The sequence below is a fragment of the Lepidochelys kempii genome, chromosome 1 (assembly GCF_965140285.1).
Source record: "Lepidochelys kempii isolate rLepKem1 chromosome 1, rLepKem1.hap1, whole genome shotgun sequence".
NCBI lineage: Eukaryota > Metazoa > Chordata > Testudines > Cheloniidae > Lepidochelys > Lepidochelys kempii.
This window is the reverse complement of record NC_136380.1, coordinates 134492697-134506793: the sequence shown is the minus strand read 5'-3', so window position 1 is coordinate 134506793 and position 14097 is coordinate 134492697. Positions and strand designations below refer to the sequence as shown.

Here is a 14097-nt window from a genome sequence, read left to right as displayed (position 1 = left end):
AAAGAGGTAGATAATAAGACAGAAAATATCATAAGGTCACTATATAAATCCATGGTACATGAACACCTTGATTAGTGCATGTGGTTCTGGTCGCCTCATCTCAAAATAGATATATTAGAATTGGAAAAAGTGCAAGGAAGGATAATAAAAATTATTAGGGGTATGGAACTGCTTCGTATGACAAAGTAAAAAAGACGGTGACTTTTCAGCTTAGAAAAGAGACGACGGGGGTGGGGGGGGATGACCCTGGTCTATAAAATCATGAATGGTGTGGAGAAAGTGAATAGGGACATGTTGTTTTATCCTTTCATGTAACACAAGAACAAGAGGTCACCTAATGAAATTAATAGGCAGCAGCTTTAAAACAGAATAAAGGAAGTACTTCACACAGCACAGGGTCAGCCTGTGGAACTCTTCGCTGTGGGATGTTGTAAAGGCCAAAAGTATAACTGGATTCAAAAAAGAATTGTATAAATTCATGGAATATAGGTCCATCAATGGCTGTTAGCTAAGGTGCTCAGGTATGCAACCCCAGGACTAACTGATGAAAGCTAAAAGCTGGCACTGGATGACAGGGGATGGATTACTCTAAATTGACCTATTCTGCTCCTTCACTCTGAGGCACCTGGTGCGTGCCACTGTCAGAAAGAAACAGGATACTGAGCAAGATGAACCACTCATCTGATCCAGCAAGGCTGTTCTTATCCCACTGAAGTCAGTATTTTACTGCTGATTTCAATGGCAACTGGATCAAATATGAAGTCCTCCTTTACTCATGTTGCTGGTTCACAGTGTATCAGGAAATCCATCATAGTTTAAACATGGTCTAGTTACTGTCCGTTTCTGCAGCTGAAGATGGCTTCATTGCTAGTCTTCTAAGACCAAAGCTGTGACTATGCAACCATTTCTGTTGTCTTTGTTTGTAGTTGCAGAAAACGATCGGGGAGCAGAATAACTTTATTTTACAAGGCCCCATGCTTTTATTTAGTTACTGGCAAGCATGAATGTGCCCCATTGCACTACAGTTTTTGATTTGGGGTGGCGTGATTTATTGATAGTCTATCATTACATTACTGATTAGCACGCTGAAATTGATAGGTTCTTGTCCCAAGATTAGGCAGAATATTATCAAAATCACTGTTAAATTGGGAGCACCAACATGCACGGTTACAACACCACACTTGTGAAATCATATTGTATTTATAATGGTTTTATTAACTAACTATAATTTTATTAAAAAGAAAAGGAGGACTTGTGGCACCTTAGAGACTAACAAATTTATCTGAGCATAAGCTGTTGTGACCACAAGTCCTCCTTTTTGCGGATACAGACTAACACGCCTGCTACTCTGAAACCTATAATTTTATTAGCTGTCACCCAGCAAGTAGATAGAAATAATATAGAATGAGCTGAGCATCCACATTCTTATAGCATGCCTTGCAAAACAACCCTGATATGTTAGTTCATAGAATCATAGAATAACAGAGTTAGAAGGGACCTCTGGAGGCCATCTAGTCCAACCCCCTGCCCAGAGCAGGACTAATCCCAACTAAATCATCCCAGCCAGGGCTTTGTCAAGCCTCACCTTAAAAACTTCTAAGGAAGGGGATTCCACCACCTCCCTAGGTAACACATTTCAGTGTTTCACCACCCTCCTAGTGAAAAAGTTTTTCCTAATATCCAACCTAAACCTCCCCCACTGCAACTTGAGACCATTACTCCTTGTCCTGTCATCTGCTATCACTGAGAATAGTCTAGATCCATCCTCTTTGGATCCACCTTTCAGGTAGTTAAAAGCAGCTATCAAATCCCCTCTCATTCTTTTCCGTAGACTAAACAATCCCAGTTCCTCAGCCTCTCCTCATAAGTCATGTGTTCTAGACCCCTAATCATTTTTGTTGCCCTTCGCTGGACTCTCTCCAATTTATCCACATCCTTCTTGTAGTGTGGGGCCCAAAACTGGACACAGTACTCCAGATGAGGCCTCACCAATGTCGAATAGAGGGGAACGATCACATCCCTCGATCTGCTGGCAATGCCCCTACTTATACACCCCCAAATGCCATTGGCCTTCTTGGCAACAAGGGCACACTGTTGACTCATATCCAGCTTCTCGTCCACTGTCACCCCTAGGTCCTTCTCTGCGGAACTGCTGCCTAGCCATTCGGTCCCTAGTCTGTAGCGGTGCATTGGACTCTTGCACTTGTCCTTGTTGAACCTCATCAGATTTCTTTTGGCCCAATCCTCCAATTTGTCTAGGTCCCTCTGTATCCTATCCTTACCCTCCAGCGTATCTACCACTCCTCCCAGTTTAGTGTCATCCACAAACTTGCTGAGGGTGCAATCTACACCATCCTCCAGATCATTAATGAAGATATTGAACAAAACCGGCCCCAGGACCGACCCTTGGGACACTCCGCTAGATACCGGCTGCCAACTAGACATGGAGCCATTGATCACTATCCGTTGAGCCCGCCAATCTAGCCGTCTTCCTCTTTTCCCTCACCATCACCAGTGGTCGTCATCCTGGCATGTCCTAAGAGCTACATCTCTCCCTCCCAAATCACATAGGCTGGGATACAGCTTTTATAATGTGTTATGCTGATGCCACTATGGCTAATAAGTATTCAGTAGGGGTTTCAGCCCCTTTTCCTTATTTGTAGTTCCTCACCTACTAATTCTGGGGTGCCCTTCTCCCATAGGATATTAATCCTTTTACCTGAAGTTTATTAGCATATATGTCAATTGGTTATCTTGGCATCCTTGTGGTCAGACATTTGCTGATGTCCATAGCTAAACATATCCCAAGCTGGTAGAAACTAGCATCTTTTGTGATTACTTATCAGCAGTGTAGTCATTACAGCATTCTATCTTACGATGTGTTATGATCTAGGGTTACTCTTGGTTAGCTACTTATGCAAAGGCTTTTTGGGTCATATGCCTTAATTATTGGTAAACTAATTGTCTTACAGGCCTTGAGGGTTATAGGCTCATTGAATTATTGCTTTAACTTGCACCTTTGCCTCCCTTAGTAAATACCTATACCTACGGGCTACAGGGGCTTAACCATATCATAATTAAATATTTGCTAAACTTTAAAGGGCAATGGGTCAAAGGAGACTGGGATTCAACAGATCCTGCCCTGGGGATAATGGAGGTGGGAAAGTAGCCACTGTGGCAGGTGCTTTTCTTTCTCTAGCTCTGCAGAACCTCATCTCTGACCATTCTGTGTAGTAGCATCATAACTGAAATGTATGCATCATTTGTAGGTAAGTTCTTGCTTAGCCACTCTTCCTTCTGCAACTTGGAACCCCCATTTAGGGGAAAGGGTAGTCCAAAGACACCAGTCTGTGGGAAGCCCCTTGTAGCAGAGTTTGTATAGGAGCATATTGATAAGAGACCAAAAGAGACTTGACTTGGGCAGAGGCATATGGCCTTTGTATGGATTGCCTGTGCCTGAACAGATTCCTTAAACCCGCAGTTCTAGGGTTACTCCTGAGGGAATGCTGTGCCCCAAAAAATAAAAGTTCTGTGCACAATATTTTTAAGTTCTGCACATTTTGTCAATAAATGTGGAGGCCCCAGCATGGCAGTGGGGAGCGCAAGTGACTGGCTGCATGGAGGTGGGAGATCACCCTGCAGCCCCTGCCCGAGACAAGGACTTGGCGATGAGGCTGCATCAAAGGGCCAGACCTGCCCCAGAGGTCCATGGGAGGGGCTGCTGCAGGGTGATCTCCTACCTCCTCCATGCAGCCAGTGGCCTTTGCTACCCATTGCCATGCTGGAACCTTTACATTTAACTGGGAGCTGGGGCTGGGTGGCTCAGTGCGGGTGGCGGGGAGGTCCAGGTGCTGGGAGAGTGGGACTTGGTGGGTGTGGCTTGAGTGCAGCTGGTTGGGGTTCAGTTGGGGGGGGGTCTAGTTGTGGAGGGCTCATGGGATGCAGGGGGTGGGGCTCGACGGGGTGAGGCTCGGTTGGAGGGGGGGATCTGGATATGAGGGGTCCATATGTCTTGGGGTTGGGTGGATGGGGGAGCAGTGACCCTTCCCCCTGTTGCTTAGGAGCAATGGGGGCAGAAAGTGGGGTGGGGAGGTTTCTGGTAGTGGGTCTGACCTGACACCCCCTCCCCCCCCCTGGCCACTATGTGCAGGGGAAGTGCACTCCTCCCCCCTGCCCAACCTAGCCCAGTCGGGACTAGCAGCTAAGCCTGGCACAGGGTAGGACCCACTTGCCAAAGTGGGGCTGGGGAGGGCTGTGTGTGTGTGTGTGTGTGTGGGGGGGGGGAGTCTGGGGTGGGGGGGCAGCTCAAGATGTAGGGGGTGAGGCTTGGCCGGGTGGGAGTTCAGGGAAATTGGTGGTAGGGGTTTCTGGATGTGGTGGAAGGAGGTTTGTCGGGTGGTCTGGATGCACAGGAGTTGGGCAGATGTGGGGATGGCTGTGACCTGGCACCAGCTGGGGCGTCCCCAGGCCCTCTGCCCCTGCAGTGATTTACCTCTTTGCTGGCTACTCTGGGCACCCAAAAGGACATGCTCACGCTGCTGGGAAGGGCACGTGACTGCTCTTGTGACTTTCCTTTACTTCCCTGTCAGTCATTTTTCTGCAAGGAAGCAAAGAATTCTGCACGCACACAATGGCACAGAATTCTCCCAGGAGTAGGGCGTGAAGCCTCCTACAAGTTATACTGAGAGACTAGAAGGCAAACCCAGCCTCCCTGTGGAAGATTTCCAAGGAAATACAGCAAACCTCATCTTCTGTAATTTCTTTGTACCTATGCAGAGATAATCTATTAATGAGAGGGTCTAGCTCACTTTTATTTCATGATTGTATAAGATCTTTTGGTATTTCCAAAATCACTTTTTTTTTTAAAAAATAAATTTAGGTTTGGTCCTGAACCAGAATTCCAGATTCCATAGCTGAAAGTCTTTGTGTTGGGCCTCCTTCTGAAATAAGTTACCCAAGTGAACTAAAGCTTTGGATCCTCTCCTATCCACACATTTTAGGGAACTTCATATCCAGATCTGAGTCCCAGTTTTGTGAGCTGGACCCAACTTTAGAAGAAAATGTTCTATATATGAAGGAGCAGTTTCTTAAGACTTAGTGATTTATATAGTATATTTAGCTGATTTCAGAGCCCAGACCAACATTTTTATTACGTAGTGTCTTATTTCATATTTTGTTCACCTCCCGAAAGAAACTTTTTGCTTTTGGTAGCATCTTGTATTGGCCACACATCAAATGAGGTATAATAGCTGAAAATGATCAGCGCATTTTGTTGTGGTGCAAGAACACTTAATGAAAAAGAAGATGCTATCATTTGGAACATCTCAAAGTTGTTTCCTTAATAGTCCCTCAGGGCACTTATTTATCATAAAGATATGATTGTTTTACCATTCATTTTAAAAATACATTGTTCTGTATGTTGATACCCTTTTAAAAATCTAGCAACAATGGTGAAGAGTTGGGAAAAGTAGCATAAAAAACTAATGTATTTCTTGAGAAGGAAAAGTTGCTACATGTATTTTCTGTGCTTGTTAGTGAACTATGATCAATGAAATCTTCTCTTTGCCTGATTTGGGGGGGAAAAGGTATGAAGCATTTTATTTTCCTTCAGGCGAGAGGAGCGAAGAATAAAAGTAATAACTTGCATAATATTCTACTATTAAGCAATGGACAACTCATCAATAAGGGGCACAACTTCAAAATCACAATTTTGCATTAAAATATACCTACCACTCTTACATGTAGTATCTAAGATGACTTATAATTGAAAGAGATTGGAGGATCCTTTTTTTTTTTTTTTTTCCTATCTGCATTTGACAGAAGTTTGTGTAATAGTCCGTTTCACTCTCTAGGTCACCTCCAAGTCTTTTTTTTTCTTGTTTGTGTGGGCCTCTCAGTCACACAATAGGGGAGAAGATATATTTTAAAACTCGAAAATTTGGCTGTAAAAGCTTGAAAACTAACAACATTCAGGAGCATTTTTTACTCATTTTTTGAAGTAGTTTCGATTTCAGTTTGACACAGTCCTTTTAAAACAGTTGTTCTCAAACTTTTGTACTGGTTATCCCTTTCACCTAACAAGCCTTATAAATTAAAAACACTTTTTAATATATAAAACACCATTCTAAATGCTGGATGCAAAGTGGGGGTTTGGGGTGGAGACTGACAGTTCGTGACTCCCCATGTAATAAACTTGCAACCTCCTGAGGGGTCCCAACCCCAGTTTGAGAACTCCTGTTTTAAAATGGTATTACGAGACACTGCACTTTGGGGACAGAAGTTGTTTTAGAACAGTTTTCTTTAAGAACTTCATGTTTATGAAATAAAGAAAGTTGAAATATTTGCTGAGCATGCTTCATGATTACCAAATCCCACATGCAGATGCAAAAGATGACTGTTTGTGAAATCTTTATCAAACTGGAATGATGTTCTGCAACAAAACCAAATAAATCAAAGGCTCTCTGTGACATTTCCTTTTCAACTTTACACCAAAATCCTTTTAGAAGAGCATTAAATATTCCCTTTTTGTCAAAGGGAAGGATGTGGTTCTATCTTTTCTAAAGATGGGCGGGGGAGAGATTTATCGCAATCACGTCATGGCTGTCCAGAAAATGCACTGAATATTTTGGATTTCATCCTTTTGATGAGGAAATAATTGTTTTTGTTTTTTATGTAGTGATGGTACATGAAAGAATTAATTACTATAATATGAAAGTACTTCTAAACTGAAACCTTGAATCCAAGCTTGAAGTGACAGAAGATGCCAAGAGAACAGCCAAATTTGGTACCATTTTCCTTATGTATACCCTTGTGTCATAATGAAAATGGTTAATAGCACAACAGTATAGGATCCAAATAAATTAGGAGTCTTGTATTAAAAAGTCCAGTATGAAACTTTATTCCCAACTTGATGCCAGCAGATATTAGTATCTTATCAGGACAGGGGTGGGCAAACTTTTTGGCCTGAGGGCCACATTGGGGTGCAAAACTGTAGGGAAGGCTGTACCTCCCCAAACAGCTTGGCCCCTGCCCCTATCCACCCCTTCCCACTTCCCGCCTCCTGACTGCCCCTCTCAGAACCCCCAATCCATCCAACCCCCCCTGCTCTTTTCCCCCTAACTGCCTCCTGGGACCCCTCCCCATCCCCTGACTGCCCCCCCAACCTCTGCCCTGTCCAACTGCCCCCTGTTCCCAATCCCTTGGCACCCGCCCCAGAACCTCCGCCCCATCCAACCACCCCCTGCTTCCTGTCCCCTGACTGCTCCTCAGGTATCCCCTGCCTCTTATCCAACCCCCGGTCCCCTTACCATGCCGCTCAGAGCAGCATGTCTGGCCACCGCGCCGCCCGGCTGGAGCCACGCATGCTGCTGCGCCACACTGCATGAGCGGGCAGCCCCACCACCCAGAGCGGTGCCTGCGTGGTGGCATGGTAAGAGGGAGGGGGAACAGCAGGGGAGGGACTGGGGGCTTGCCTCCTGGGCCAGGAGCTCGGGCTGGGCAGGATGGTTCTGTGGGCCGGATGTGGCCCGTGGGCTGTAGTTTGCCCTCTGTATTAGGATGTACTGTATTTAAAAAGTTTAGCCACTTTTAGACTCCGGGTGATGGTGTAATTTTGAAGAACTGGGTGGGAACATGTGGGTCCAAACTTGGCTCTGTTATGTTTGCTGAAAAGTCAGAGTAAACACACAGGTTTTATTCCAGATTTCTCAGTGGAGCTGAGAATCAAATTTAGTCCATCTTCTCCATCTACAGCAATTGGGAGTCCTTCATTGTATTAAATAGATGAGGAATAAAATAGAGAAGTTCCCAAGTGATCTGTTAGTGCTTATAAATATGCAGCTACATTTTCTTGAGAATGAGATTTATTTCCAAAAAACCCAAAGGCTTTGAAATACTAAGTCTTATTAGAATACAGCTCACTGCTTAAATAATATTAACATTACAGATTAGTGAACAAACTGGTGCTTTCTGGCCACAAATTGCTTTAACATGGATCATACCCAACTCAACAGATGAAGGATGGACTAGTCCTGGGACTATATAAAAGAAGGGAAAGGGCACAAGACGTTATCCATTATTGATGGGACACTCTGCCAGTGTATCTCATGAAATGTGAATCCGAGCTCTCTGGATTGGACAAGCGCTACTCAGACTGACAGTTGGGTGAGAATTACCTTATTAGACAGTAAAATAACTTAAGTGTAGGTATAGATTGCATTTTATGGTTCTTTTACCTGGAAACTTGTTTCCAGATCCTTTTATTTGAATCTTTAACTCAAGCTTTGCTAAATAAACTTCAGTTTGGTTTTACTGTTGACACATCTAAGCCCTGGTCTACACTAGGACTTTAGGTCGAATTTAGCAGCATTAAATCGATGTAAACCTGCACCCGTCCACACGATGAAGCCCTTTATTTCGACTTAAAGGGCTCTTAAAATCGATTTCCTTACTCCACCCCTGACAAGTGGATTAGTGCTTAAATCGGCCTTGCTGGGTCGAATTTGGGGTACTGTGGACACAATTCGACGGTATTGGCCTCTGGGAGCTATCCCAGAGTGCTCCATTGTGACCGCTCTGGACAGCACTCTCAACTCAGATGCACTGGCCAGGTAGACAGGAAAAGAACCGCGAACTTTTGAATCTCATTTCCTGTTTGGCTAGCGTAGCGTGGCAAGCTGCAGGTGACCATGCAGAGCTCATCAGCAGAGGTGATCATGATGGAGTCCCAGAATCGCAAAAGAGCTCCAGCATGGACCGAACGGGAGGTACGGGATCTGATCGCTGTATGGGGAGAGGAATCCGTGCTATTAGAACTCCGTTCCAGTTTTCGAAATGCCAAAACCTTTGTCAAAATCTCCCAGGGCATGAAGGAGAGAGGCCATATCAGGGACCTGAAGCAGTGCCGCGTGAAACTGAAGGAGCTGAGGCAAGCCTACCAGAAAACCAGAGAGGCGAACGGCCACTCCGGGTCAGAGCCCCAAACATGCCGCTTCTATGATGAGCTGCATGCCATTTTAGGGGGTTCAGCCACCATTACCCCAGCCGTGTTGTTTGATTCCTTCAATGGAGATGGAGGCAATATGGAAGCAGGTTTTGGGGACGAAGATGATGATGATGATGATGATGAGGTTGTAGATAGCTCACAGCAAGGAAGCGGAGAAACCAGTTTTCCCGACAGCCAGGAACTGTTTCTCACCCTGGACCTGGAGCCAGTACCCCCCGAACCCACCCAAGGCTGCCTCCTGGACCCAGCAGGCGGAGAAGGGACCTCCGGTGAGTGTAGCTTTTAAAATACTATACATGGTTTAAAAGCAAGCATGTGAAAGGATTACTTTGCCCTGGCATTCACGGCTCTCCTGGATGTACTCCCAAAGCCTTTGCAAAAGGTTTCTGGGGAGGGCAGTCTTATTGCGTCCTTCATGATAGGACACTTTACCACTCCAGGCCAGTAACACGTACTCGGGAATCATTGTACAACAAAGCATTGCAGTGTATGTTTGTTGGCGTTCAAACAACATCCGTTCTTTATCTCTCTGTGTTATCCTCAGGAGAGTGAGATATCATTCATGGTCACCTGGTGGAAATAGGGTGCTTTTCTTTAGGGGACACTCAGAGGAGCCCATTCCTGCTGGGCTGTTTGCCTGTGGCTGAACAGAAATGTTCCCCGCTGTTAGCCACAGGGAGGAGGGAGGGTTGAGGGGGTAGCCACGCGGTGGGGGGAGGCAAAATGCGACCTTGTAACGAAAGCACATGTGCTATGTATGTAATGTTAACAGCAAGGTTTACCCTGAAAGAGTGTAGCGACTGTTTTATAAAATGTGTCTTTTTAAATACCGCTGTCCCTTTTTTTTTTTCTCCACCAGCTGCATGTGTTTCAATGATCACAGGATCTTCTCCTTCCCAGAGGCTAGTGAAGCTCAGAAAGAAAAAAAAAATGCACTCGCGATGAAATGTTCTCCGAGCTCATGCTGTCCTCCCACACTGATAGAGCACAGACGAATGCGTTGAGGCAAATTAATGTCAGAGTGCAGGAAAGCACAAAATGACCGGGAGGAGAGGTGGCGGGCTGAAGAGAGTAAGTGGCGGGTTGAAGACAGGGCTGAAGCTCAAATGTGGTGGCAGCGTGATGAGAGGAGGCAGGATTCAATGCTGAGGCTTCTGGAGGACCAAACCAGTATGCTCCAGTGTATGGTTGAGCTGCAGCAAAGGCAGCTGAAGCACAGACTGCCACTACAGCCCCTGTGTAACCAACCGCCCTCCTCCCCAAGTTCCATAGCCTCCACACCCAGACGCCCAAGAACGCGGTGGGGGGGCCAACGCCCAACCAGCCACTCCGCCACAGAGGATTGCCCAAAAAAAAGAAGGCTGGCATTCAATAAATTTTAAAGTTGTAAACTTTTAAAGTGCTGTGTGGCATTTTCCTTCCCTCCTCCACCACCCCTCCTGGGCTACCTTGGTAGTCATCCCCCTATTTGTGTGATGAATGAATAAAGAATGCATGAATGTGAAGCAACAATGACTTTATTGCCTCTGCAAGCGGTGATCGAAGGGAGGAGGGGAGGATGGTTAGCTTACAGGGAAGTAGAGTGAACCATGGGGCAGGAGGTTTCATCAAGGAGAAACAAATGGAACTTTCACACCGTAGCCTGTCCAGTCATGAAACTGGTTTTCAAAGCTTCTCTGATGCGTACCGCGCCCTCCTGTGCTCTTCTAACCGCCCTGGTGTCTGGCTGCGCGTAATCAGGCTCAACCTCCCACCCCGCCATAAACGTCTCCCCCTTACTCTCACAGATATTGTGGAGCACACAGCAAGCAGTAATAACAGTGGGAATACTGGTTTCGCTGAGGTCTAAGTGAGTCAGTAAACTGCGCCAGCGTGCCTTGAAACATCCAAATGCACATTCTACCACCATTCTGCACTTGCTCAGCCTGTAGTTGAACAGCTCCTGACTACTGTCCAGGCTGCCTGTGTATGGCTTCATGAGCCATGGCATTTAGGGGTAGGCTGGGTCCCCAAGGATACATATAGGCATTTCAACATCCCCAACAGTTATTTTCTGGTCTGGGAATAAAGTCCCTTTCTGCAGCTTTTGAAACAGACCAGAGTTCCTGAAGATGCGAGCGTCATGTACCTTTCCCGGCCATCCCACATTGATGTTGGTGAAACGTCCCTTGTGATCCACCAGAGCTTGCAGCACTATTGAAAAGTATCCCTTGCGGTTTATGTACTCGGCAGCTTGCTGCTCCGGTGCCAAGATAGGGATATGGGTTCTGTCTATGGCCCCACCACAGTTAGGGAATCCCATTGCAGCAAAGCCATCCACTATGACCTGCACATTTCCCAGGGTCACTACCCTTGATATCAGCAGATCTTTGATTGCGTGGGCTACTTGCATCACAGCAGTCCGAACAGTAGATTTGCCCACTCCAAATTGATTCCCAACTGACCGGTAGCTGTATGGCGTTGCAAGCTTCCACAGGGCTATTGCCACTCGCTTCTCAACTGTGAGGGCTGCTCTCATCTTGGTATTCATGCGCCTCAGGGCAGGGGAAAGCAAGTCACAAAGTTCCATGAAAGTGCCGTTACGCATGCGAAAGTTTCGCAGCCACTGGGAATCGTCCCAGACCTGCAACACTATGCGGTCCCACCAGTCTGTGCTTGTTTCCCGAGCCCAGAATCGGCGTTCCACAGCATGAACCTGCCCCATTTGCACCATGATGTATGCATTGGCAGGGCCCATGCTTTCAGAGAAATCTGTGTCCATGTCCTGATCACTCACGTGACCGCGCTGACGTCGCCTCCTCACCCGGTATCGCTTTGCCAGGTTCTGGTGCTGCATATACTGCTGGATAATGCGTGTGGTGTTTAATGTGCTCCTAATTGCCAAAGTGAGCTAAGCGGCCTCCATGCTTGCCTTGGTATGGCGTCCGCACAGAAGAAAGGCGCGGAACGATTGTCTGCCGTTGCTCTGACGGAGGGAGGGGCGACTGACGACACGGCTTACAGGGTTGGCTTCAGGGAGCTAAAATCAACAAAGGGGGTGGCTTTACATCAAGGAGTATTTCAGGCAGGACTTCATGGAGGGTTCCAATAAGAAATGGTGCACCTAAATTATTGTTCTTATTGGAACAAGGAGGTTAGCCTGGCCTCTGATTGATACATGGCTAGATTTACCTCGCTGCACCTTCTCTGTGAGTGAGTGCAGTGTGACCTAGAGGAATGAGTCCCCTAGACAGGGGAGGGGGGGGAAGCAAATGAGTACAAAACAAATCTGGTCTATTTCTTGTTTTGATCCACTCCATCTATCTTTTACATCTTTGGCTGGCAGCAGACGGTGCAGAAGGACTGCATGCCATCCACATCTCATGGCTGCTCGGCAGAAGATGGTACAGTACGACTGCTAGCCATCCTCATTTCTTGCCTGCCCGGCAGAAGATGGTACAGTACGACTGCTAGCAATCCGTATCGCCTGCCTGCTCACCATAAGACGGTTCAATAGGACTGACTGCACGACTAAAGAGAATGACCTGGTCAAGTCACTCCAAATTTAGTCCCTGCGCCCATGTCTGCCCAGGCTCTCCCAGGCGACGTGGCCAGGAGCACCTCTGACACGACGAGAACGGCTACCAGTCGTACTGCACCGTCGCTGCCAGAAGGCAATGGGTTGCTGCTACTGTGTAGCAATGCCGTACCGTGTCTGCCAGCACCCAGGAGACATACGGTGACGGTTACCTGAGCGGGCTCCATGCTTGCCGTGGTATGGCGTCTGCACAGGTAACTTAGGAAAAAAGGCGTGAAACGATTGTCTGCCCTTGCTTTCACGGAGGGAGGGAGGGAAGGAAGGGAGGTCTGACGATATCTACCCAGAACCACCCGCGACAATGTTTTAGCCCCATCAGGCATTGGGATCTCAACCCAGAATTCCAATGGGCAGCAGAGACTGCGGGAACTGTGGGATAGCTATCCACAGTGCAACGCTCCGGAAGTCGACTCTAGCCTCGGTACTGTGGAAGCGCTCCGCCGAGTTAATGCTCTTAGAGCATTTTCTGTAGGGACACACACACTCGAATATATAAAACCGATTTCTAAAAAACCGACTTCTATAAATTCAACCTTATTCCGTAGTGTAGACATACCCTGAGTGCCCTGTGCTAAGGAGAATATTGAACTCTGGTGAAGTCAGCAAATGGGTGCACTGCTTGCACCAAGGCGGGAGATTGGTGTACATTGCAGATGTCTTGAGGACAAGGGACTGGGCACTCATTGTAACTGGATGGTGGTATGTGTAAACTGCTAACCTGCAGTGACAAAGAGTGGGGCTTGTGATAACCTGGAGTGGAGTGCTTGTGTGGCTTGCAGCCAGCAACTTTGGGAGAACTTCCCCCAGTGGGCCCAGACCAGACACTTCAGTTAACTGTGAAAGTGACACAATGAGTTAGTGGTTGGCTATGATAACTATTACTACTTTAGATGCAAAATCTTATGTGTTCCATCAGTTAGCATTACAGGTTCTGATTCTGTTTTTGCTATCTGCTGCGTAAAATCTCCTTTGAAACTAGAAAGTAGCTTTCCCCACCCTACCATTCACTTGTTTACTTTGTCCTCTCTTTGGCAAAAGTGCTAGAGCCTAGCCCTCGGCCCACTCCACACATGAAGCTGTCATTGGCTTCATTGAAGAGTTCTATGTATATCGGGTAACATTTTCAAAAGCATCTAAGTCACTTTAGGAACCTTAAGAGTGTTTGAAAACAAGACTTAGGAGCTTAAGTCCCTTATGTGCTTTTGAAATGTAACCTAGTGTGCCTAGGGGATTGAGTTTTTATTGTACTGAACTTTCTTGTGGGATAAGAATATATCTGTCTTTTTGATTGTTTCTGTCTATGCATCATCATGGATGGTATCAGCAAGAAAGTATATGCTTCAGGGAACCTGTCTGTGCACTAACACTATATTAGTTGTTTCTCCATAGTAGAAAATAAGTCTGTTTGCTAGTTAACTTCCACAGCAGAGCAAGAGCAAACATGGAAAGTGTAGACACAGTCTCAGGACACACTGGAATGATGATGCTATGGATTTGGGGTCAGGGCTGGGAGGGG

At 46.4% G+C, this 14097-nt stretch overlaps 2 protein-coding genes across 3 annotated transcripts in view; both read left to right on the top strand.

The window, feature by feature from the left end:
• Positions 1 to 14097, top strand: part of ARHGAP6 (Rho GTPase activating protein 6) — a 500263-nt gene that overhangs the window by 271298 nt on the left and 214868 nt on the right. The gene's annotated exons all lie outside the window — the stretch shown is intronic.
• LOC140907216 (myb/SANT-like DNA-binding domain-containing protein 7) lies at positions 8715 to 10364 on the top strand. Its single transcript, XM_073332645.2, has 2 exons — positions 8715 to 9273; positions 9864 to 10364. Exons 1-2 carry the CDS (start codon positions 8715 to 8717, stop codon positions 9947 to 9949), a joined length of 645 nt encoding a protein of 214 aa, XP_073188746.2. The 3' UTR covers positions 9950 to 10364.